At 41.2% G+C, this 27,003-nt stretch overlaps 1 protein-coding gene across 11 annotated transcripts in view; it reads left to right on the top strand.

Annotated features, from left to right (window-relative positions):
- LOC138851048 (prenylcysteine oxidase 1-like) overlaps positions 1-15,882 on the top strand; it is a 48,699-nt gene extending 32,817 nt beyond the window's left edge. For all 11 annotated transcript variants that reach the window (XM_070095765.1, XM_070095768.1, XM_070095766.1 and 8 more), the window contains 3 exons: positions 6,678-6,886; positions 13,318-13,469; positions 14,824-15,882. In XM_070095765.1, the coding sequence (XP_069951866.1) occupies positions 6,678-6,886; positions 13,318-13,469; positions 14,824-15,492 (1,030 nt within the window). In that variant the 3' untranslated portion in view covers positions 15,493-15,882. The remainder of the gene's footprint in view (positions 1-6,677; positions 6,887-13,317; positions 13,470-14,823) is intronic.
- The last annotated feature ends 11,121 nt before the right edge of the window (positions 15,883-27,003 follow it).

The following is a 27,003-nucleotide window of genomic DNA, read 5'->3' as shown; positions in this document are numbered from 1 at the left end:
TTCTTCCATACTCCTCCTCCCCAATTTGATATCCAATTTTTCTTTATCTAAATCATTTGATACCCTCATCACTGTACTCTTTTCTATGTTCACTTTCAACTTTCTACCTTTACACACACTCCCAGACTCGTCCACTAACCTTTGCAGTTTTTCTTTAGAATCTCCCATAAGCACAGTATCATCAGCAAAAAGTAACTGTGTCAATTCCCCATAATTTATTCCCACCCCTCTCCCGAACACCCTAGCATTTACTTCTTTTACAACCCCATCTATAAATATATTAAACAACCATGGTGACATTACATATCCCTGTCTAAGACCTACTTTTACTGGGAAGTAGTCTTCCTCTCTTCTACAGACCCTAACCTGAGCCTCATTATTCTCATACAAACTCTTTACAGCATTTAGTAACTTACCACCTATTCCATATACTTGCAATATCTGCCACATTGCTCCCCTATCCACTCTATCATATGCCTTTTCTAAATCCATAAATGCAATAAAAACTTCCCTACCTTTATCTAAATACTGTTCACATATATGCTTCAATGTAAACACTTCATCTTCACATCCCTACCCACTCTAAAACCTCCTAGCTCATCAGCAATCCTACATTCTGTGTTACCTCTAATTATTTCAATAATAACCCTACCATATATTTTTTCCTGGTATACTAAATACTTATTCCTCTATAATTTTTACAATCTCTTTTATCCCCCTTCCCTTTATATAAAGGGACTATACATGCTTTCCACCAATCCCTAGGTACCTTCCCCTCTTTCATACATTTATTGAACAAATATACCAACCACTCCAACACTATATCTCCCCCTTGCTTTGATCATTTCTGTCATGATCCCATCAGTTCCAGCTGCTTTACCTCCTTTCATTCTACGTAATGCCTCACGCACCTCCCTCATACTCACATCCTGCTCTTCTTCACTCCTAAAACATGGTATACCTCCCTGGTCAGTGCATGAAATTACCACCTCCCTTTCTTCCCTGACATTTAAAAGTTCCTCAAAATATTCTCGCCATCTACCCAATACCTCCATCTCCCCATAATAATAACTTTTTCTTATGAAAATATAGAGAATCTTTTCCCGATCATAATGACACCAAAAGTATGAAATTTGATGGAAAACTTACGGAATTATGCTCTCGCGATGTTAGCGGTCTCGACGATGTTTATGCATTGGTGATTTTGCCCACTTTGAGCCTCATTTTCGGCCAATTCCACTGTACTAGTCGACAAAAAACATGAATATTTCGCTAGAACTCCATTTTTTCTATCGAATGAGTACAATAAACCACCCATTTACCGATTTCAACTATCCAATAAAGTGGTCAGAATTTAGCAATTTTGCCAATTTCACACAAATTTTAAAAAATGCCAATTTCCGAATAGGGTCCAGAATAAACAAGAAAGACATTCCTGGCACTAAAATGACATTTCCTCTGTTCATTAGTCACATCTCAAGGCCCCTCTTACATTCTTTTGCTTTCCACTTTGAATTTTTATTCTCACAAAAAATAGAAGATTTACTGTTATGCAGAATACTGCATTAGTGTAAAAAATTGTATAAATAATATTGGCGCACTTGTGAAAGAATATTAGACTTGCCAGTTGACGTGTATTGGACGCTTGGCATGATTTGTTTACTTTTGAACTTTGGTAAAATCGAACATTTCTGCTACTTTGAGCTCAATTTCAAGGTACCCTTCATTGTAAAACCAGTCAAAATCATCTCAAGTTCTGTAATATGTCATCCATTCTATAAAATGAGACCAGGAAAACTAGAATACAACAATAAATACCATACGAAAATGTAGTGCAAAGTCGCTGTTTTATTCCAAAAAAACGGTCAGTTTTTTTTTCTCATTATGCACCGTGTGCTGCAGGATTTTTTTTATACTGTGCACACTGACCACATAGACCCATTCTTTCATATGTAGGCCTACCAGCTTTCTCCCACTAGATTTGAAGGCGCTAGAATTTAGGTGTACTAGTACGTCAAAAACCCTGGGCCATAAGCCGTACTAGTACGGCCAAAACCCTCAAAGGGTTAACTGACAAATCCGTTTGTTCTCTAGGCTTTCTTAACTTGTTTAACTCCAAAAATTTTTCTTGTTTTCATTAAAATTTCTTGACAGTGCCTCTCCCACTCTATCATCTGCTCTCCTTTTGCACTCTCTCACCACTCTCTTCACCTTTCTTTTACTCTCCATATACTCTACTCTTCTTATAACACTTCTGCTCTGTAAAAACCTCTCATAAGCTACCTTTTTCTCTTTTATCACTCCCTGTACTTCATCATTCCACCAATCACTCCACTTTCCTCGTGCACCCACCTTCCTATAACCACAAACTTCTGCCCCACATTCTAATACTGCATTTTTAAAACTGTTCCAACCCTCTTCAACCCCCCCCCCCCTCACTACTCATACTTGCACCAGCTCACCTTTCTGCCAATAGTTGCTTATATCTCACCCGAACTTCTTCCTCCCTTAGTTTATACACTTTCACCTCCCTCTTACTTGTTGTTGCCATTTTCCTCTTTTCCCATCTACCTCTTACTCTAACTGTAGCTACAACTAAATAATGATCCGATATATCAGTTGCCCTTTGAGGTAGTAGGTTGGTAGACAGCAACTGCCTAGGGAGGTACTACCGTCCTGCCAAGTGAATGTAAAACGAAAGCTTGTAATTGTTTTACATGATGGTAGGATTGCTGGTGTCCATTATTCTGTCTTGTAAACATGCAAGATTTCAGGTACGTCTTGCTACTTCTTACACTTAGGTCACACTACACATGTACAAGCATATATATATGTACACGCCCCTCTGGGTTTTCTTCTATTTTCTTACTAGTTCTTGTTCTTTTCGTTTTTCCTTTTGGGCCATCCTGCCTCGGTGGGATACGGCCGGTGTGTTGAAAGAAAGAAGATATCAGTTGCCCCTCTATAAATGTGTACATCGTGGAGCCTACCCATCAGCCTTTTATCCACCAATACATAATCTTACAAACTAGTTTCATTATGTGCAATATCATACCTTGTATATTTATTTATCCTCTTCTTCATAAAATATGTATTACTTATTACCAAACCTCTTTCTACACATAGCTCAGTTAAAGGCTCCCCATTTTCATTTACCCCTGGCACCCCAAATTTACCTGCTACTCCCTCCACAACATTTTTACTCACTTTAGCAATGAAATCTCCAACCACCAGTACTCTCACACTTGGTTCAAAACTCCCCATGCATTCACTCAACATTTCCCCAAATATCTCTCTCTCCTCTACACTTCTCTCTTCTCCAGGTGCATATATGCTTACTGTAACCCAGTTTTCACATCCAGCCTTTATTTTACTCCATATAATCCTTGAATTAATACATTTAGAGTCCCTCTTTTCCTCCCATAGCTTATCCTTCAACATTATTGCTACTCCTTCTTTAGCTCTAACTCTATTTGAAACCCCTGAACTAATCCCATTTATTCCTCTCCACTGAAACTCTCCCACCCCCTTCAGCTGTGTTTCACTTAAAGCCAGGACATCCAGCTTCTTCTCATTCATGACATCCACAGTCATCTCTTTCTTATCATTCGCACAACATCCACACACATTCAAACTTCCTACTTTGAAAATTTTCTTCTTATTATTGTTTTTAGTAATCTTTACAGGAAAAGGGGTTACTAGCCCATTGTTCCCGGCATTTTAGTTCACTTTTACAACACACATGGCTTATGGAGGAAAGATTCTTATTTCACTTCCCCATGGATATAAAAGGAAAAGTAATAAGACCAAGAACTATTAAGATAAAATCAAAGAAAACTCAGATGAGTGTGTATAAATAAACATGTACATGTATATGTAGTGTGACCTAAGTGTAAGTATTAGTAGCAAGACGTACCTGTAATCTTGCATATTTATGAGACAGACAAAAGACACCAGCAATCCTACCATCATGTAACACAATTACAGGCTTTCGTTTTACACTCACTTGGCAGGATGGTAGTACCTCCCTGGGTGGTTGCTGTCTACCAGCCTACTACCAACCAAAGATGCTAAACGCATATGGGTCATAGAGCATGCCGGGCCATAGCTATGTGGCAGATTCAGAAACTGTAGTTCTTCCATAGCTAGCCATATGGGTAGGTTCTGTAAGTGTAGTTATATTTCCCCAGGAAGACATGTGGTAGGTGCAGGAAGTGTAGGTCAGCTCCTTTAGCCAATTATGTGGAAGGTATTTTATTATATTCATGAAAAGTTCTAAGCCAGGGTCATTTAGTGTTGCACAGCAGAGGTAAAAGATGGTAGGGATGGAGGAGAGGCAGAGGTGGGTGTGTTGAGGATAGGGAAGACATCAACAAAAAGGCTTCATCCAGAAAATTGGTTGTGATTGAGTGCAAGTTATTGTAGATAATGTTCTAGAGCACAGTCTTCACATAACTGCTTTTTGGTTAACTGAAAATTTGCTAAAAATGCCAGTTTTTAAAGCTTTGCAGTAATATGTAGTGTATTGGTATTAATACAATTGTCTTTTTATTTTTTAATTCAACATAAAATAATTTTTCTTCTTTCTTTCAACGCACCAGCCGTATCCCACTGAGGTGGGGTGGCCCAAAAGGAAAAACGAAAGTTTCTCCTTTTAAATTTAGTAATATACGTATACAGGAGAAGGGTTACTAGCCCCTTCCTCCCGGCATTTTAGTCGCCTCTTACGACATGCATGGCTTACGGAGGAAGAATTCTGTTCCACTTCCCCGTGGAGATCAGAGGAAATAAACAAGAACTAGAAAGAAAATAGAAGAAAACCCAGAGGGGTATGTATATATATGTGTATATGTATGTGTTTTTCTTCTTCTCTTTTTTAGTAATTGTATACAGGAGAAGGGGTTACTAGCCCATTGCTCCCGGCATTTTAGTCGCCTCATACGACACGCATGGCTTACGAAGGAAAGATTCTTTTCCACTTCCCCATGGACAATAGAAGAAATAAAAAAGAACAAGAGCTATTTAGAAAAAGGAGAAAAACCTAGATGTATGTATATATATATATGCATGTGCGTGTCTGTGAAGTGTGACCAAAGTGTAAGTAGGAGTAGCAAGATATCCCTGTTATCTTAGCGTGTTTTTTTTTATTATCACACCGGCCGATTCCCACCAAGGCAGGGTGGCCCGAAAAAGAAAAACTTTCACCATCATTCACTCCATCACTGTCTTGCCAGAAGGGTGCTTTACACTACAGTTTTTAAACTGCAACATTAACACCCCTCCTTCAGAGTGCAGGCACTGTACTTCCCATCTCCAGGACTCAAGTCCGGCCTGCCGGTTTCCCTGAATCCCTTCATAAATGTTACTTTGCTCACACTCCAACAGCACGTCAAGTATTAAAAACCATTTGTCTCCATTCACTCCTATCAAACACGCTCACGCATGCCTGCTGGAAGTCCAAGCCCCTCGCACACAAAACCTCCTTTACCCCCTCCCTCCAACCCTTCCTAGGCCGACCCCTACCCCGCCTTCCTTCCACTACAGACTGATACACTCTTGAAGTCATTCTGTTTCGCTCCATTCTCTCTACATGTCCGAACCACCTCAACAACCCTTCCTCAGCCCTCTGGACAACAGTTTTGGTAATCCCGCACCTCCTCCTAACTTCCAAACTACGAATTCTCTGCATTATATTCACACCACACATTGCCCTCAGACATGACATCTCCACTGCCTCCAGCCTTCTCCTCGCTGCAACATTCATCACCCACGCTTCACACCCATATAAGAGCGTTGGTAAAACTATACTCTCATACATTCCCCTCTTTGCCTCCAAGGACAAAGTTCTTAGCGTGTTTATGAGACAGAAAAAGAAACCAGCAATCCTACCATCATGCAAAACAGTTACAGGTTTTTGTTTCACAGTCATCTGGCAGGACGGTAGTACTTCCCTGGGTGGTTGCTGTTAATGTTGCAGTTTAAAAACTGTAGTGTAAAGCACCCTTCTGGCAAGACAGTGATGGAGTGAATGATGGTGAAAGTTTTTCTTTTTCGGGCCACCCTGCCTTGGTGGGAATCGGCCGGTGTGATAATAAAAAAATAAAAAATGTATGTGTATATGTATATGTATATTAGCAGTTTGGAGGGATATGTTTTGTATCTTTATACGTATATGCTTCTAAACTGTTGTGTTCTGAGCACCTCTGCAAAAACAGTGATTATGTGTGAGTGAGGTGAAAGCATTGAATATGATGAAAGTATTTTCTTTTTGGGGATTTTCTTTCTTTTTGGGTCACCCTGCCTCGGTGGGAGACGGCCGACTTGTTGAAAAAAAAAAAAAAATATGTATATATAATGTGACCTAAGTGTAAGTAGAAGTAGCAAGATGTACCTGAAATCTTGCATGTTTATGAGACAGAAAAAGGGACACCAGCAATCCTACCATCATGTACAACAATTACAGGCTTTCGTTTTACACTCACTTGGCAGGACGGTAGTACCTCCCTGGGCGGTTGCTGTCTACCATCCTACTACCTAGGAAATTAATTTTTATTGTCTACTATTAATGAGTAAAACCTGCTAATGTGTAGAACCTGTTACAGCATTTTCATACTTTTTTTTTCTTGATCATGCTTTGCTTTTTAATGCCAGTTTCAACATTACTAATTTTTTTTCAGGATTTATACTCTTCAATCAGAAGGACATGCATATCATGATGTGGCTTCCTTACTTTATGCCATGGATCCAAAGTTCTTAGAGATGACAAAGAAGTCTTCTGCAGCCTGGCTTAAAGAGTTAGGGTTCAGTGATCTGATCATCAATGAACTAGTTACTGCTATTGCCCAGTGTTATTATGGACAGACCCCTAATATTCATGCTTTTGTTGGTAAGTACAGGTAATGGTAAGAGAAAGCTAAAATTAGTTGTAATAAAGTTGGTAGAATTACCGACAATATGTAAAGTAAAAGGACACAAGTGCAACTAATGTGACATTTTATTGTGGCAACGTTTCGCTCTCCAGGAGCTTTATCAAGCCATTACAAACAATACATGGACACAGAGGGTATATAAAGGCTCAGCGTGAGGTGCAATACTAGTGAGGTACCATTTCGATGTTCACTAGTGGTGGTGGTAGTAGTAGTAGTAGTGACAAAAGTAATACAATATGGTAGAGCAATTAATTTATACATGAGTAAAAGGATATAAAAGCTATTACTTGGGTAACATAAAAATAGTTTGGACAAATATAGACTGGAAAGAGGCAGCTTGTTTCAGTGTTCACTCTCTGTAATGTGCTTTGTGTAGTATAACAGGAGAGACTATGTGATGGCAGGGTTTACTGTTTTCAGGAGGATTCTTGCTAAGACTTCAGAGATGGTGAAGCTGCCGTTGTTTTGTTTAATTGTATTCGAAACAGCGATCAGTGCTGATTTGAGGCACTTGCGTCTGCGGAAATTAGTTTCTTTGATCACTAATTGGGCGTCTCTGAATTTCATGAGATGATTGGTGGAATTTCGGTGTTGTACACAGGCGTTGTTCAAGTTATCGTTCCTACATGCGTAAATGTGTTCATTGAGGCGGGTGTCGAGGTTTCTTGCTGTTTCACCTACGTAAATCTTGTCACAGCCTCCACAGGGTATAGTGTAAACTCCTGCATTGACTGGTTCGTGGTGCTTGGATTTTGTCCTGGTTAGATCCTTTATTGAAGTGCTAGAAGCAATGGCGACTCTGGTGTTAGCTTGTGAAAGTACTTTTGAGACGTTCAGTGCAACCTGGCTGTTGGGAAGAATTATAACTTTGTTGGGAGTGGTGTTGATGCGTGGAGAATTAATGATCTGAAGAGCTCTTTTCTTGCAGTCTTTGATGAAAAAAGAAGGAAAATGTAACTCTGTGAATGTTTGGTGAATGTATGTACATTCCTCGTCAAGAAACTCAGGACTACAAATTCGGTATGCTCTTAGGAAAAACCCGATGATGATGCCTCTTTTGGTCTTGGTATCTTGACTGGAATAGAAGTGTGTTGAGATCATTTTTATTGGTGGGTTTCCGATAAACTTGAAATCTTAAGTTGCTGTCTACTTTGTGAATGAGGACGTCGAGGAAAGGTAGCTTGTCATTGGACTCTTCTTCTATTGTAAACTGGATCGCTGGTTCAACTGCATTGAGCCTTGCCTGAAGATTCCGTACATCAAAACGTTTGGGAGTTATTACGAGGATGTCGTCCACGTAACATAACCAAGTGACGCTTGAAGGGATGATGTTGGCGAAGTGTTTGGACTCTAGGTGTTCCATGTATAAGTTGGCTTGGACGGCACTGATGGGGGACCCCATTCCCATGCCGTAGGTTTGCTTGTAGAGCTTGTTATTGAAAGAAAAACAGTTGAAATTAACACAGAGTTCAATCAAGTCAACAAAATCTCCGGGAGGTAGAGGAAGATTAAGGTCCTGATTGACTTTACGTCGTAGAACCTCGATGGCATTTTTGGTAGGTATTTTTGTGAAGAGGGAAGTCACATCCAAACTGCTTAGTTTCTTGTTACGGATGGAGAGGTTACGGATGCGGTTGAGAAGGTCGCCTGAGTGTTTAAGATGAGCGGGGCTGATGGTCCCCAGAAGGCAGGAAAGATGTTTGGCAAGAACTCCGGCTAGTTTGTGTGGAGCACTGCTTATTCCTGACGTGATTGGTCTGAGAGGAATATTGTGTTTATGGGTCTTAGGTAAACCATACATGTGTGCTGGTTTAGGGTTGCTTGGTAACAAGTATAGAAGTTTCTTCCCTTCTCTAGTGCGTTTGAGTATTTGTCTGGTTTTGTATAGAAAATCTTTGGTGAGCGTCTCCCACTGTTGAGTGCTGATGGGTTCGTATGTAGATTGATCATTCAAAAGGTCCATCATTTTAGTGTTGTAGTCACTGGTGTTGAGTATGACGACTCCACCTCCTTTGTCGGCGGTGGTGACGATAATGTTGGGGTCGTTGGCGAGGTTCTTAAGGGCAGTGATGTATCGTCTAGGGAGATTAGAAGAAGAAGGTTCACATAAAGCTGCAGTGAGAAGGACCTTTTGAATGATCAATCTACATACGAACCAGCAAGAAACCTCGACACCCGCCTCAATGAACACATTTACGCATGTAGGAACGATAACTTGAACAACGCCTGTGTACAACACCGAAATTCCACCAATCATCTCATGAAATTCAGAGACGCCCAATTAGTGATCAAAGAACTAATTTCTGCAGACGCAAGTGCCTCGAATCAGCACTGATCGCTGTTTCAAATACAATTAAACAAAACAACGGCAGTTTCACCATCTCTGAAGTCTTAGCAAGAATCCTCCTGAAAACAGTAAACCCTGCCATCACATAGTCTCTCCTGTTATACTACACAAAGCACATTACAGAGAGTGAACACTGAAACAAGCTGCCTCTTTCCAGTCTATATTTGTCCAAACTATTTTTATGTTACCCAAGTAATAGCTTTAATATCCTTTTACTCATGTACGAATTAATTGCTCTACCATATTGTATTACTTTTGTCACTACTACTACTACTACTACTACCACCACCACTAGTGAACATCGAAATGGTACCTCACTAGTATTGCACCTCACGCTGAGCCTTTATATACCCTCTGTGTCCATGTACTGTTTGTAACGGCTTGATAAAGCTCCTGGAGAGCGAAACGTTGCCACAATAAAATGTCACATTAGTTGCACTTGTGTCCTTTTACTTTAAAATTAGTTATATGGTCATCATCCTCATCCATTGCCATATTCCAAAACTTATGACTAGAGGTGTCTGAAAATTTTGGAAGGTGGCAGTATGTGAGATTTAGTAAGAAGAGTCAGTCACTTAAATGAGACATGTAATCCATCCTTCTGTTATTTATTTTTTTTTTATTATCACACCGGCCGATTCCCACCAAGGCAGGGTGGCCCGAAAAAGAAAAACTTTCACCATCATTCACTCCATCACTGTCTTGCCAGAAGGGTGCTTTACACTACAGTTTTTAAACTGCAACATTAACACCCCTCCTTCAGAGTGCAGGCACTGTACTTCCCATCTCCAGGACTCAAGTCCGGCCTGCCGGTTTCCCTGAATCCCTTCATAAATGTTACTTTGCTCACACTCCAACAGCACGTCAAGTATTAAAAACCATTTGTCTCCATTCACTCCTATCAAACACGCTCACGCATGCCTGCTGGAAGTCCAAGCCCCTCGCACACAAAACCTCCTTTACCCCCTCCCTCCAACCCTTCCTAGGCCGACCCCTACCCCGCCTTCCTTCCACTACAGACTGATACACTCTTGAAGTCATTCTGTTTCGCTCCATTCTCTCTACATGTCCGAACCACCTCAACAACCCTTCCTCAGCCCTCTGGACAACAGTTTTGGTAATCCCGCACCTCCTCCTAACTTCCAAACTACGAATTCTCTGCATTATATTCACACCACACATTGCCCTCAGACATGACATCTCCACTGCCTCCAGCCTTCTCCTCGCTGCAACATTCATCACCCACGCTTCACACCCATATAAGAGCGTTGGTAAAACTATACTCTCATACATTCCCCTCTTTGCCTCCAAGGACAAAGTTCTTTGTTTCCACAGACTCCTAAGTGCACCACTCACTCTTTTTCCCTCATCAATTCTATGATTCACCTCATCTTTCATAGACCCATCCGCTGACACGTCCACTCCCAAATATCTGAATACGTTCACCTCCTCCATACTCTCTCCCTCCAATCTGATATTCAATCTTTCATCACCTAATCTTTTTGTTATCCTCATAACCTTACTCTTTCCTGTATTCACCTTTAATTTTCTTCTTTTGCACACCCTACCAAATTCATCCACCAATCTCTGCAACTTCTCTTCAGAATCTCCCAAGAGCACAGTGTCATCAGCAAAGAGCAGCTGTGACAACTCCCACTTTGTGTGTGATTCTTTATCTTTTAACTCCACGCCTCTTGCCAAAACCCTCGCATTTACTTCTCTTACAACCCCATCTATAAATATATTAAACAACCACGGTGACATCACACATCCTTGTCTAAGGCCTACTTTTACTGGGAAAAAATTTCCCTCTTTCCTACATACTCTAACTTGAGCCTCACTATCCTCGTAAAAACTCTTCACTGCTTTCAGTAACCTACCTCCTACACCATACACTTGCAACATCTGCCACATTGCCCCCCTATCCACCCTGTCATACGCCTTTTCCAAATCCATAAATGCCACAAAGACCTCTTTAGCCTTATCTAAATACTGTTCACTTATATGTTTCACTGTAAACACCTGGTCCACACACCCCCTACCTTTCCTAAAGCCTCCTTGTTCATCTGCTATCCTATTCTCCGTCTTACTCTTAATTCTTTCAATTATAACTCTACCATACACTTTACCAGGTACACTCAACAGACTTTTTTTTTTTTTTTTTTTTTTTCAACAAGTCGGCCGTCTCCCACCGAGGCAGGGTGACCCAAAAAAGAAAGAAAATCCCCAAAAAGAAAATACTTTCATCATCATTCAACACTTTCACCACACTCGCACATTATCACTGTTTTTGCAGAGGTGCTCAGAATACAACAGTCTAGAAGCATAAACATATAAAGATACACAACATATCCCTCCAAACTGCCAATATCCCAAACCCCTCCTTTAAAGTGCAGGCATTGTACTTCCCATTTCCAGGACTCAAGTCCGACTATATGAAAATAACCGGTTTCCCTGAATCCCTTCACTAAATATTACCCTGCTCACACTCCAACAGATCGTCAGGTCCCAAGTACCATTCGTCTCCATTCACTCCTATCTAACACGCTCACGCACGCTTGCTGGAAGTCCAAGCCCCTTACCCACAAAACCTCCTTTACCCCCTCTCTCCAACCCTTTCGAGGACGACCCCTACCCCACCTTCCTTCCCCTATAGATTTATATGCTTTCCATGTCATTCTACTGTGATCCATTCTCTCTAAATGACCAAACCACCTCAACAACCCCTCTTCTGCCCTCTGACTAATACTTTTATTAACTCCACACCTTCTCCTAATTTCCACACTCCGAATTTTCTGCATAATATTTACACCACACATTGCCCTTAAACAGGACATCTCCGCTGCCTCCAACCGTCTCCTCGCTGCTGCATTTACCACCCAAGCTTCACACCCATATAAGAGTGTTGGTACTACTATACTTTCATACATTCCCTTCTTTGCCTCCATAGATAACGTTTTTTGACTCCACATATACCTCAACGCACCACTCACCTTTTTTCCCTCATCAATTCTATGATTAACCTCATCCTTCATAAATCCATCCGCCGACACGTCAACTCCCAAGTATCTGAAAACATTCACTTCTTCCATACTCCTCCTCCCCAATTTGATATCCAATTTTTCTTTATCTAAATCATTTGACACCCTCATCACCTTACTCTTTTCTATGTTCACTTTCAACTTTCTACCTTTACACACATTCCCAAACTCATCCACTAACCTTTGCAATTTTTCTTTAGAATCTCCCATAAGCACAGTATCATCAGCAAAAAGTAACTGTGTCAATTCCCATTTTGAATTTGATTCCCCATAATTTAATCCCACCCCTCTCCCAAACACCCTAGCATTTACTTCCTTTACAACCCCATCTATAAATATATTAAACAACCATGGTGACATTACACATCCCTGTCTAAGACCTACTTTTACCGGGAAGTAGTCTCCCTCTCTTCTACACACCCTAACCTGAGCCTCACTATCCTCATAAAAACTCTTTACAGCATTTAATAACTTACCACCTATTCCATATACTTGCAACATCTGCCACATTGACTTATCCCCCTATAATTTTTGCACTCTCTTTTATCCCCTTTGCCTTTATACAAAGGAACTATGCATGCTCTCTGCCAATCCCTAGGTACCTTACCCTCTTCCATACATTTATTAAATAATTGCACCAACCACTCCAAAACTATATCCCCACCTGCTTTTAACATTTCTATCTTTATCCCATCAATCCTTCTGTATTGTCCTTAAATTGTCATTTATTTGTCTCCTGAGAATTTGGAAATCAGAGGTGTAATGTGTAAGTCTTTTGTATACACTTGACTCAAGTTTGCTGGTAGGGTTCTCCAAAAAATATTTGGAAAACATTAAGAAAAAATTAAGAGAATTGTATGGGTTGCTTCATATGCATTGCTATGTTGCCTGCTTGGTTTGTGCTTTGTGTATAACCAGCTTTCTGCTAAGGTAACAACATATAATTATTAAATACAATTTTCCTATTTTACAACTAATTTTGCAACAATTAATATTACAGGATCTGTATCTGTTGCTGTTGCTGACCAAAACCTGTGGTCAGTATTTGGGGGTAATAAAAGAGTGGCAGAGGAACTACTGAAGCACTCACGTGCTTCATATCTCAAACGTTTAGTGACCAGTGTTGCTCTTCATAGTCAGGGACACTTTACAGTAAGTTGACCCATTATTATTATTATTATTATTATAATCAAAAAGAAGCGCTAAGCCACAAGGACTATACAGCGCTGCAGGGCAGGAAGGAAGCGAGGGCATCAGGTGGCAAAAGGGAGATGGATGAGTAATAGGTTACGGATAACAGCGGGGCAGTGGATGGTGAAAGGGTAAAGGGCAGCAAGAGACTGAACTAGAAAGGGCTGAGGGGAGTGCGAAAAGTATCATCAGAGTTTGTGGAGTAAATCAGTCGTTGTCAAGAAGTCAATGAGAGAGTCAGGATTAAAGGAGGGTCCATCAGCAAGAAGGGAAGGTAAAGAGAGAGTAGTAGAACGAAGACGACGTTGGAGGTAAATTCTGCGTGCTCGTTGATAGAGAGGGCAGTCTAACAGAATGTGGCTAATCGATACTGGAACTTGACACTTCTCACAGAGAGGAACAGGGTGCCTCTCCATGAGATACCCATGAGTAAGACGAGTGTGACCAATGCGAAGGCGGGAGAGAGTGGTCTCCCAACCTCGGCACTGATGACAAGAAGACGGCCAGTAACCTATGCTCGGTTTAATAGAATGAAGTTTGTTACCGAGCAGAGTTGACCAACGTTGTTGCCAACGGGTGCGAAGGTGGGTAGCTATTGAAGCAAAATAGTCCAGAAATGGAACGCCTCGATAGGAAATTGGTAGGTCATGTTAGTATATATTTAATACTGTATGAATTTATGAATTGGTCAGCATTTAGAAAACTAAGGTTTTACCACCTGTTTATTTTTATTCTCAGAATAGGATGAATATGAAAGTATATAATGTTGAGTTGGAAGTAAGCAGGTGTAGGAGTTGTCCCAATAGGGTTGGAGAGGATAATAAAGGCGGTTTTGACTCCTAGGGGCTCGAACTTCCAGTCAGCAGGCTTCTGTGAGTGTGTTACATTGGAATGAATTGGAGATAAATGATTTTTATAGTTTGATGTGCTGTTGAAGTATGAGCAAAGTAACATTTATGAAGAGCTTCAGAGAAACCAGTTAATCTGATTTGAATTCCTGAAGGGAGAAAGTACAGTGTATGCACTCTGAAGAAAGGGTGAGGTTGTTACAGCTCAGAAGTTCATCAGAACTCTGATGTCAAAACATTTCTGGCAAGACAGTATTTGAATCAATGATAGTGAATGCACTCCACTTTGTTTTGTTGCCCTTCCTAGTTGAGAGATGGACAGTGTTAAAAAAAAAATAATGCAGTAATAATATTGCTATGATATTATAACAATAAGTTTCCTGTGATTTTCAGTTCTAATAGAATGAGTTATGAGAATTATGGTAATTAGCCAGTTATAATAAAGTATTGCATATCTTTCAAAACAGGTCACCTCAACTGAAACAGATACACCAGTTAAAAGACTTTTCTCTGAAGGTAGTCCTACTGAAATTCCCGAGATGAACTCATCCTATGACCCTCGCACTCAAGACTATGATGTTGTTGTGATTGCTACACCTCTTAATAAAGATAAAAGCAACATCAAGTTGGTAAATTTTACGAAGGACTTTGATTTTCCAGGGCATTTTGAAAGAATTATCTGTACAATGGTACAAGGAGAAGTTAATCCTGAAAGTCTTCTTCTAATGCCAGATGACCATATTGATGAAATTTTAGTAACCAATCCTGGACTCACTTTCAATTCTTTTGGAAAGCAGTGTCCTGCATCTCTTTCTGTTAATTCTCAAGATTATCCATATGTGTGGAAGATATTTTCTTCAGCACCTTTAGGAGAAGATCAGTTGAAAATATTTTTTAAGGAACGTAACTCCACAGATGTGATCGATTGGTTAGCATATCCTCATTATAACTCTGATCAACATTTGGGAAACTTTGAATTGGTCCCAGGATTTTATTATCTGAATGCCATTGAATGGGCAGGAAGTGCCATAGAGATGAGCATAATTGGAGGAAAGAATGTTGCACTTCTAGCTTACAAGTACTGGCTGCAAGATCCAAATGCAGCCATGAACTCACTGTTAAAGGATGAACTGTGATAGAAGTTTGTGAAACATTTTGCAAATGATATGAGAAGTGGATATATGCAATGGTGTTCATGCCTTCTTGAAGACCAACAAGTAATTACAAGTATGTATAGCCTAGTAGTCATGTGTTTACAAACATGTAGTTTGCATGAGATATCTTTTAAGTTCCATTTTAGACATGTGCTTCTAGTAATATTCCCTGGAAAATTTGTTTGTAAATTTTGAAGAGAATCCATAAAAGAAAATGAATCCTTATAATCCGTGACAAGTTGGAGAGGCACACAGATTAACATCAGATTGTGATATTAAGTAACTGATTGTATATTAGTTTTGTTGCTCTAATAGGGGGTTAGTGTAAAAAAATTCCAGTTAGTAGATTATTTAATAAAGTTCTAAATATTTGGATATTATTGTGTTTTCCTTTGGAAATACTGTGAAATAGTATTCAGTTAATTATAACAAAATGCAATACATTGGCACTACTGAAGGTGGGTAAATGGGAGGCATTCAGTTCCGATCCTAGGAAAGTAAGTGCATGTTAAATTTCTTGGATCAAGAATCCCTCAATGGTGTCAAGGAACCTTCCTTGAGGGACAAGAGTGTCTGTTAAATTATTAAAAATTTGACAAATTTTTCCTTATTTTTTGTTATTTTTGGTTTTGAGTTTCTGGGTAATGTTTAGAGTTTTATAATTTTTGTTGCATCTTTAGAGATTAGGAATACCAATAGCTTATTCTTTATTTTCACAATGTTCCTCATCAGAAGATTTCAGCACACTTTTGTGAGCAAAGGATTACTTTGTCCTATTTGTTCAGTTTTTAGAGGATAGTGCATGTTATATAGCTTTTTTGTATTTTGAAAATACATTTGACTCCTCTCGTGATGTTTTGTACTAGTTTAGTTCTTTATATTAGATTATCAGAAGGCAAGTCATTTTAAGGCTTTTTTATTTGCCTTTATTTCTAACTTGATATGATATTTATTTGTGTTTGCTATTCATACTAGTACATTGTTAATTTTATCTTGAATGTTTTTGTTTTGCATTATATTTTTACTGCTAAGAGTGCTGAGTGATCTACCAGGTCATATCACTTCAAATTTCAAAACTACCTACCTACTTTGTTTCCAAATAATGTACCTAGTAAGCAGTTCTTCTAAATTAGGTGCAAGTTTATTGATTGTCATCCTAATGTGGATATTGATTTGAGCTATTGGGTGGTATTTGTTGAGTCATTGCTATGAAAGAGGACGAGAAGACTTCTTAGAACACTACCAGGGAGGGATAGGGACACACACGGTTTACTGAAGCAGTGTCATTTATGGTTAGTCATTGAAACCTGTGACTAAGATAAGATTGGATAAAGTAGACATTCATTTTAGTTTGATAATTAGTGAGTACTCTTATTATTTTTCCTCATGAAAATAATGCAATAGCTTATTAAAGGGCCAGGAACTAGAGCTCAACCCTCTGGACGTGTCAGCGTGCCTCGTTGTGCTCCGGGTTTTCTCGTGTTTTCACGGTCGCTCTTACGTGCTAGAACTTTAATTTGTGCCATCAATCCTATACGATACATCCCTCTAGCGCCTGGAACCAATCTTGGACGGAAAACATTATATACTGAGTCAAAAAAGGAGAATTAGTGTGCACTACCTAGCAGAGTTTACTGCCAGAGGGGAATCATAGGCCTGTGTTCCGTGTGCAAAATAATAATAATAGAACTTTTCTTTGTCAGAGGAAAGAAAGTCTCCCTGATAACATTGTGTATACATAGGGTATAGTGTATACTACAGTGGCTCCCTAGTATATAGATGATAAAGGCTAAAGTGTCATTTGAAAACAGGTGAATTTGTAAATGAAGTGATAAGCCTATAGAGGTAGGTGCCAGAAGTCGCCAGAATCTTACCACAGTGGTCAGCTGTTTTAATAATCTTCCTGGCCTGCTAGTGTACTAGCATATATAATCTAGTGATACCAGTGAATAGCAGAATACAGTGCTGTAGTAGCAACTAACCAGTATTATAATGGTACTTAGTGGAGTGGAGTGACTTTCATTAGTTTCTTTTTTCTTGAAATACCAGACGTATACTGTGAATTTCATATAACCTGTAGTTACCAGCGGTCGCAATATACACAACGAGAAGCAATTATTACTACAGAAAAAGCGTCCTTCCTCCAAAATTTCCACCAGTCAACTATAGTGATAATATAGCATTTATTGTGGTGGAGACGAAAAAAAAAACTAGAACAGCTAGATACAGCGATTGATAAACAAGGGTTGAGGCTCGACCATTCGTCATTGTAGGAGCTGCCAGAAATCACCGGTTTCTTCAACACACAAGTTATACTTTTGTATCAATCAAATCACATATTACTTGGGTAGATAATTTCCAGTAGATCCTTCATGTGTTAGCCCAAATCACCGACCAGTATGTTTTAAATAAGTGACCCACTGATCAGATCAGATCGACTGGTCCGAACCCTCGACTGGTCCGATCCCTTGACTGGTCCGAACCCTTGACTGGTCCGAACCCTCGACTGGTCCGAACCCTCGACTGGTCCGAACCCTCGACTGGTCCGAACCCTCGACTGGTCCGAACCCTCGACTGGTCCGAACCCTTGACTGGTCCGAACCCTTGACTGGTTTCAAACGGTTTCGTTGGACAATAAAGCAGACTGTAAACGGATGGGGTTGTAGGCGCCCTTATCAAACACAAACAATAAATATAAATCAGGAACGTACACGGTAAGTTGTCCAATATACAAGTACAGTTAGAAATAGAAATACAAATAGCTAGAGCTTCATTTAAGGAGGTTATTAATAGAGTATTCAAGAGGTTGCTAGTAGAATTACAGTAAATCAACAATTCAAATCATTATGAAGCTCTGTGTAGTCTGCGGTCAATCAAACAAACGGGCTTCCACATGGATAAATTGTCATTTTTGTGGAAATTGGTGTCACGCCCCTTGTGCAGATATCCAAGAACTATCTACAAGCAGTATTAAAACAGGGAAGTGTTTTTGGGTATGCCCAAATGAGATAAATCTGTGGACTAAAATCACAAGGGTATTAAAAGAGGATAACATCAAAGCTGCTTTCATAGAAAACCTGGAAGCTTTCTACAACAGATGGGAACATAAAAAGTCTGGGCTGAATGGTACTGCCCTTGATACTGGCCATGTAGTCAGAAACTGTAAGGCTGGAGGTGATGTCCTGGTAGTCAGTAAATGTGGGGCTGATAGTGCTGTCCTGGGAGACAGTAATGGTGAAGCTGGAGGTGCTGTCCTGGGAGACAGTAATGGTGAAGCTGGAGGTGCTGTCCTGGGAGACAGTAATGGTGAAGCTGGAGATGCTGTCCTGGGAGACAGTAATGGTGAAGCTGGAGATTTTGTCCAGGTAGTCGGGAATTATACGCAGGAAGGAATACATATAAATGACCTCATAGGGGACAGGAGCCGTAGTAGGGAAACAAGTGTAGTCAAAGATAAGATAAAACCAATATTGCAAACTAGAAATACCACAGGAAATAGCAAACAAGAGGACTCCACTAGCAATAGTGAGGATACTGTATATTACCAAAAACAACTGGTGGGAGCTGCATTGTTGGTGCTAGGAAGGATAGGAATAAGACAGGGAAACATGCACCAACAAGGAATACAGTCACAGAAACCCAAGGCAAACGGAAACCAAGCCTGTGCACATACTATGCACTTGGTATCTGCAGGCATGGGAAATCTGGAAAAACAGACGGGACGTGCAACTATGACCACCCTAGAAAATGCCATGCCCATATGACAACAGGAAAATGCGAACTCCCTTCCTGTAAGCTTTTTCACCCTGAACTGTGTACCTCTTCAGTACAGGAAAGACTGTGCTATAACTTAAATTGCCAGGCACACCATCTAAAGGGGACAAAAAGATACAAAACATCCAGGCCATGGGAAAACCTGGGTAGCCACAGCCACTCAAGGGGGAGAGGTTTTTTAGTGCCAGGAAGGAAAAAAAACTGGCAGGAAATGGCAGAAATCGTACACCAAATCCAGTCACTCCTGGAGTGGAACCACAGTCGATAGCCTCCACTCCAAACCAACAGATACAGATACTAATGCCGGAAAAAAAATCCCCCCCCCCTTGTACCAACAATACCACCAGTCCGATGACATTCTTCTTTGCAAATATACAGGGTCTAAAGCCAGCAACAAACAACAAAATACCTTTCATCCGTGGACTGCTTGCAGAGGCAAAGGCAATGTTCGCGGCTTTCACTGAGACCCACATAAAGGATCACTTGGACAACGAAATATGGATCCCAGGTTACAACCTATACAGATGTGACAGAGTGAACAGGCAAAAGGGGGGGGGGGGGGTTGGCCTGTACATTGCAGAGTCACTTGTTTGCACAGAACTGCTTAATGCCTCAAATGATGTAGTGGAAGTTTTAGCAGTAAAGGTCGAGAACCAAAACCTAGTCATTGTCGTAGTCTACAAGCCTCCGGATGCAACATCCCAGCAATTCCAGGAACAGCTGTTAAAAATTGACCATTGTCTGGAAAATCTTCCAGCTCCTGCACCCAACATCTTGCTCCTGGGGGATTTCAACTTAAGGCACCTAAAATGGAGGAATATAGCAAATAATATTGTTGCAGTAATAACACCAGGAGGCAGCTCTGATGAAAACTCACACTCACACGAGCTTTTAAATCTCTGCACAAAATTCAATTTAAACCAGCAAATAACAGAGCCTACTAGACTGGAGAATACACTAGACCTCATCTTCACTAACAATGATGATCTGATAAGAAATGTCACCATATCAAAAACAATATACTCGGATCACAACATAATTGAGGTTCAGACATTTATGCGTGGAGCCCCAGACCGACATAATGAGACTAGTCACGAGGGAGCATTCACCAAATTCAACTTCAATAACAAAAACATAAAGTGGGACCAAGTCCTAACCGATATAAGCTGGGAAGATATACTAAGCAACACAGACCCCAACTTATGCCTAGAACAGATTAACTTGGTGGCACTCGATGTATGCACAAGGCTTATTCCTCTAAGAAAAAGGAGGAGTAGATGTAAAATAGAAAGAGACAGGCGCTCCCTTTACAGGCGACGGAAAAGAATAACAGAGCGGCTAAAAGAGGTCAATGTATCTGAAATGCGTAGGGAGACACTGGTCAGAGAAATAGCAAGCATCGAACTTAAGCTAAAGGAATCTTATAGGAGTCAGGAATCGCGGGAAGAACTAAAAGCCATAAATGAAATCGAAAGAAACCCAAAGTATTTCTTCTCCTATGCCAAATCAAAGTCGAGAACAACGTCCAGTATTGGGCCCCTACTTAAACAAGATGGGTCCTACACAGATGACAGCAAGGAAATGAGTGAGCTACTCAAGTCCCAATATGACTCAGTTTTTAGCAAGCCACTAACCAGACTGAGAGTCGAAGATCAAAATGAATTTTTTATGAGAGAGCCACAAAATTTGGTTAACACAATCCTATCCGATGTTATCCTGACGCCAAATGACTTCGAACAGGCGATAAATGACATGCCCATGCACTCTGCCCCAGGGCCAGACTCATGGAACTCCGTGTTCATCAAGAACTGCAAGAAGCCCCTATCACGAGCCTTTTCCATCCTATGGAGAGGGAGCATGGACACGGGGGTCGTCCCACAGTTACTAAAAACAACAGACATAGCCCCACTCCACAAAGGGGGCAGTAAAGCAACAGCAAAGAACTACAGACCAATAGCACTAACATCCCATATCATAAAAATCGTTGAAAGGGTCCTAAGAAGCAAGATCACCACCCATCTAGAAACCCATCAGTTACACAACCCAGGGCAACATGGGTTTAGAACAGGTCGCTCCTGTCTGTCTCAACTATTGGATCACTACGACAAGGTCCTAAATACACTAGAAGACAAAAAGAATGCAGATGTAATATATACAGACTTTGCAAAAGCCTTCGACAAGTGTGACCATGGCGTAATAGCGCACAAAATGCGTGCTAAAGGAATAACAGGAAAAGTCGGTCGATGGATCTATAATTTCCTCACTAACAGAACACAGAGAGTAGTCGTCAACAGAGTAAAGTCCGAGGCAGCTACGGTGAAAAGCTCTGTTCCACAAGGCACAGTACTCGCTCCCATCTTGTTCCTCATCCTCATATCCGACATAGACAAGGATGTCAGCCACAGCACCGTGTCTTCCTTTGCAGATGACACCCGAATCTGCATGACAGTGTCTTCCATTGCAGACACTGCAAGGCTCCAGGCGGACATCAACCAAATCTTTCAGTGGGCTGCAGAAAACAATATGAAGTTCAACGATGAGAAATTTCAGTTACTCAGATATGGTAAACACGAGGAAATTAAATCTTCATCAGAGTACAAAACAAATTCTGGCCACAAAATAGAGCGAAACACCAACGTCAAAGACCTGGGAGTGATCATGTCGGAGGATCTCACCTTCAAGGACCATAACATTGTATCAATCGCATCTGCTAGAAAAATGACAGGATGGATAATGAGAACCTTCAAAACTAGGGAGGCCAAGCCCATGATGACACTCTTCAGGTCACTTGTTCTATCTAGGCTGGAATATTGCTGCACACTAACAGCACCTTTCAAGGCAGGTGAAATTGCTGACCTAGAAAATGTACAGAGAACCTTCACGGCGCGCATAACGGAGATAAAACACCTCAATTACTGGGAGCGCTTGAGGTTCCTAAACCTGTATTCCCTGGAATGCAGGCGGTAGAGATACATGATTATATACACCTGGAAAATCCTAGAGGGACTAGTACCGAACTTGCACACGAAAATCACTCACTACAAAAGCAAAAGACTTGGCAGACGATGCAACATTCCCCCAATGAAAAGCAGGGGTGTCACTAGCACATTAAGAGACCATACAATAAGTGTCAGGGGCCCGAGACTGTTCAACTGCCTCCCAGCATACATAAGGGGGATTACCAACAGACCCCTGGCAGTCTTCAAGCTGGCACTGGACAAGCACCTAAAGTCGGTTCCTGACCAGCCGGGCTGTGGCTCGTACATTGGTTTGCATGCGGCCAGCAGCAACAGCCTGGTTGATCAGGCTCTGATCCACCAGGAGGCCTGGTCACAGACTGGGCCACGGGGGCGTTGACCCCCGGAACTCTCTCCAGGTAAACAGCACAGAGCCCATAACTTGGGAGACACCTGTATACATATAAGAGCTGTGACTCGACCCCGACAACCATACCCAGGTGTTTGTGCACATAAATATGGTGTACTTTGTCATGAAAAGAAAGCCATTGGTTATAATCAACCTTCTGGTTAAAGACCAGACCTAAAGATCTTAAACATACCGAGAGTACAACATGCACATGCACTTTTTTTTTTGGGGGGGGGGGGTTATCCTAGGTAATTTATGCATGTTACTATGTATGATAATTTGTGTAACTGTATTTATGTGTACTTGTACCTAAATAAACTTACTTATCCATTCAGGGCATAGGACAAGGTGGAAAACTTTAACCCTAATTACATTTTAGAAATGCTCAATGCTACATTTTGATGATGGTGAAGAACCATGATTGAAGGAATGGCATCTGTCACTCCCTTCCTTGGACCAAAGTTGATTACCTTCCATTCTCCAGGGTGCTGTACGACTCCTAGTGCTTCCCTATGAATAATATAATAATGCTACAAAAACAAGGGTGGCATCAAGGGGAAGAGGGGGCTGAAGCCTCCCAGAAATTCCATCAACCCCCTTAAAGCTCCTAAATAAAATAAACAATGCTGCCTCAAAACAAGTGCCCTACCCCCCCTACCAACAAGATAGCCACCAAGTTATCACCATCTGTGCCTCAAAGGGAGGTTCTTTTTGCCAGTAAGGGGCTCATAATCCAAATTATTGGACTTGCACTCCCCTTCTTTGAATCAAACCTGAATGACTCCCATTTCCTAAGGCACTATATCACCCCTATGGGTTAAGCTCTCCTACACACATAATATCTGTATTTCAAGACTAACCATAAGCAAAAAAAAAAAGGAAAATACATTAGTGATATGCTAAGGTGACTGGTAAGTTATTACATAATACATCTTGACACTGGTGGCCCCTCAAGAGAGGTTTGATGTGGGGCTCTTGATCTAGGGAATTTGATCTGTGCTCCAGTTCCTTGAACTGAGCCTGAATACCTTCCATCTCCCCCATATGTGCTGTATAATCCAATGGGTTTAGCGCTCCCCCATGATTCTAATAACTGACACTGGTGAGGGGCTCTTGATCCATGAAACTGGACCTGACATCCTATCCCTGGATTGAACCTGAATGCCTCCCATTCCTCTGGGTACTGTATGACCCATATGGGTTTATCCCTCACTAATGAATATAATATTGATTCAAAGAACTGTAGCTACCCTCTCTTTTCTTGGATCAAATCTTATTGCCTCCCATTCCCAAGGCAGTGTGTAACCCCTGAGTTTAGTGCTGCCCAAAGAAATTAAAAGGGGTGGAAACATTGGACTTGTTTCCTTTCACAGGTTGTCTAAGTTCACCCATCAGTAAAATGGGTATCTGGGTGTTAGTCGACTGGTGTGGGTCGCATCCTGGGACAAAACTGACCTAATTTCCCCGAATGCCCAGCATAACAAGCGGCTTTCTATACAATAGTATGTCACTGATGTCAGCTAAGCCTGTATACCTTATACATATACTTATACATTATACATGTACTTGTAGTAATAAAGATATTAATATTATCGTAAATTTTTTAGGTTATATTTAATTACCATATTTGGTACTCCAGATATAAAGAGTGATTACTCTTCCTTTTGGCCTACATTAACGGTAGCGCTTACGTCCTCCCTCTTGCATAATGCTGGTGTGTAGTGGTTTTACATGGAGGAGTTTCCTGTGTGCGTGTTGTACCCCCCTCCCTCACCCACCCCAGTTTGAGTGTTTTGTTCTTCCTGAATCCTCTCTTCCCTCCTCTGCCTCAGTCTTCTCAATTTTCCTGCCCCTTCGTCTATTGCTATTTTCCCTTCTTATGTCTTGCTATTCTCTCAGTTTTAATCTCCCATTTTCTTCCTGGTCATGTTCTCATTATTTCTACTTCACTCACTCTCTTTCCAATTTCTTGTTTTCCCCGTCAATATACTTTCACCGTTCTTTCTCTTATTGTTTCTGTATTATCTTTCACTTTTTCTCTCTGATTCTTTCTCTCAATTTTCTTCCTATACTTTGCATGTTTTATCACTACCCCTTTTCCCATATTGTCATTCTTTCACTGCACTTGTTTTTGTTCTTACTGCCTCATATCTCATCATTTCTTCTCTTCTACTGTTCCTTTTTGTTGCCTCACCCAGGATCATTCTCCTCCCACCCTTCTGCTTGTCCCACTGTTCTCCATTCTATCTCTCACCGTGGCCCGTGGCTTGGTGGCTAAAGCTCTTGCTTCACAGGGTGAGGGGCCGGGTTAGATTCCCGGCGAGGGGAGAAACATTGGGCGTGTTTCTATACACCGGTTGTGTATGTTCCCCATCAGTAAAATGGGTACCTGGGTTAACGTTAGTCGACTGGTGTGGGTCGCAGCCTGGGACAAAACTGACCCAATTTGCTCGAAATGCTCTTCATAACAAACGGCTTTCTATATAGTATGTCAGTGATGTCAGCTAGGCCTGTATACCTTGTACACGTACTTATAGAAATAAAGATATTATTATTATTATTCTCACTTGTTCGTCTCACATTCCCCTCCCCCCGTGTCCTCCCAGTTTCTATCTTTGTGTTCCCAGTCTTCCTGTTTAACCCCACTGGTTACCTTCTCTTCCATTCCCATTTTTGCTTGTCCTGTAGTGTTCCCTCTTCCTGCCTCTCACCGGTAACTCTACTGCTTGGTAGAGGCAGGAATAAAAAGTGGTCCTGCTCGAGGTGACCTCCAAGACTTTCAACTGAGTGCAAAGGTTGGGGTCGCGTGTTTGTGTTGGTCGACGCCTCAGTGTTATCCCGTGTGAGGGAGGACATTGTTATTACATCCCGTCCACTTGCAATTCCTCATAGCCCCTCCCTCTTCCTCCCCTGCCTGGCCTTCACCCCACCTTACCTGCATCTTACCCTTTACCCTCCCAAACCTAAACTTTTCCAAATAATTAACAAAAAGGCACAATACCGTGACTGGAACGATACACAAATAACAGTGTGACTTTGTCAATGGTCCAAGTCGGACCGAAACGTCGTCGTAAGCTTCTCTCTTTCATGTGCGGGTTATTTGTGTATCTAAACTTTTCCGTCCGTCCCACACTATATATATGTGACATTTTCCGTGTAGGGGAAATATCTTGTGACATTTTAAATCATACAATAACCCACTCATGAGCACACCCGTGCTGGGTAACTACATTAAAAATATATATCACATTGCTTGCACTCCCTAACCCGCCTCATCCAAACCCTCTCTCCCACTTCCTGCTTGCACCCTTCACGTATCTCTACATTCCATTGTGTGAATGGCATTTTCTTGGGAAGGGAGGAAGGTGTTGCTTGTTGGTTTGGTATTACCTGGAGTTTACTTGGAGAGAGTTTCGGGGGTCAACGCCCCCGCGGCCCGGTCTGTGACCAGGCCTCCTGGTGGATCAGCCCCTGATCAACCAGGCTGTTGCTGCTGGCTGCACGCAAACCAACGTACGAGCCACAGCCCGGCTGATCAGGAACTGACTTTAGGTGCTTGTCAGCTTGAAGACTGCCAGGGGTCTGTTGGTAATCCCCCTTATGTGTGCTGCGTATGTAATCTTTTATTACACAAAGTTCTTAAAGGTTTGAATGCTCTGGCAATTTTAAATCTTTCTATCTGCTTTCAGCGCTGCATGACCCTTGTCGGTTTAGCGCTTTCTTTGATAATATAATCTATCTGCTTTCCCCTCTTACCTCATTCCCTCAGCCTCATCCTTCCCCCATATCCCCTGCAAGCTACGAAATAGTTCTTAACCTTAATACCCCTCAGGCGAGGTACGGTGACGGCAGTGGGGCTTTTGATCCAAGAAACTTGGACACCACAAACTATTTTTGTAATTATATTCAGAGACTCCCTAAACCCGAAGAGGTCATACAGTGCCTGGAAAATGGGAGGTAATAAGGTTTGCTACAAGAAGGGGAGAGTATGCAATACCTTATAACTTTATTATCCCTTCAAGAACTCTTGATGTAAGGAATTATCCCCCCTTTCCTTGGATCATCATTATTATTACATTACATTTCTCTGGCTCTGTATGAAGTTTATAGGCTGAAAGCTTCCCCATAAAAATAATATCACTGAAATTTAAGGAAATTCTACATAAACACGGAAGATGACACACCGTGGACATAAGTACTCATATATACCTGGGGTGTTCCAAGGCTGAATGTTCCCGAGGCCCTGTCCATGACTAGGCCTCACAGTGGATCAGGATCTGATCAATCAGGTTGTTACTGCTGGCCGCACGCAAACTGACATACGAACCACAGCCCGGCTGGTCAGGAACTGAC

Source organism: Cherax quadricarinatus, chromosome 51, assembly GCF_038502225.1.
Source record: "Cherax quadricarinatus isolate ZL_2023a chromosome 51, ASM3850222v1, whole genome shotgun sequence".
Lineage (NCBI taxonomy): Eukaryota > Metazoa > Arthropoda > Malacostraca > Decapoda > Parastacidae > Cherax > Cherax quadricarinatus.
Note: the sequence above shows the minus strand (reverse complement) of the source record. Positions and strands in the feature narration are given on the sequence as shown.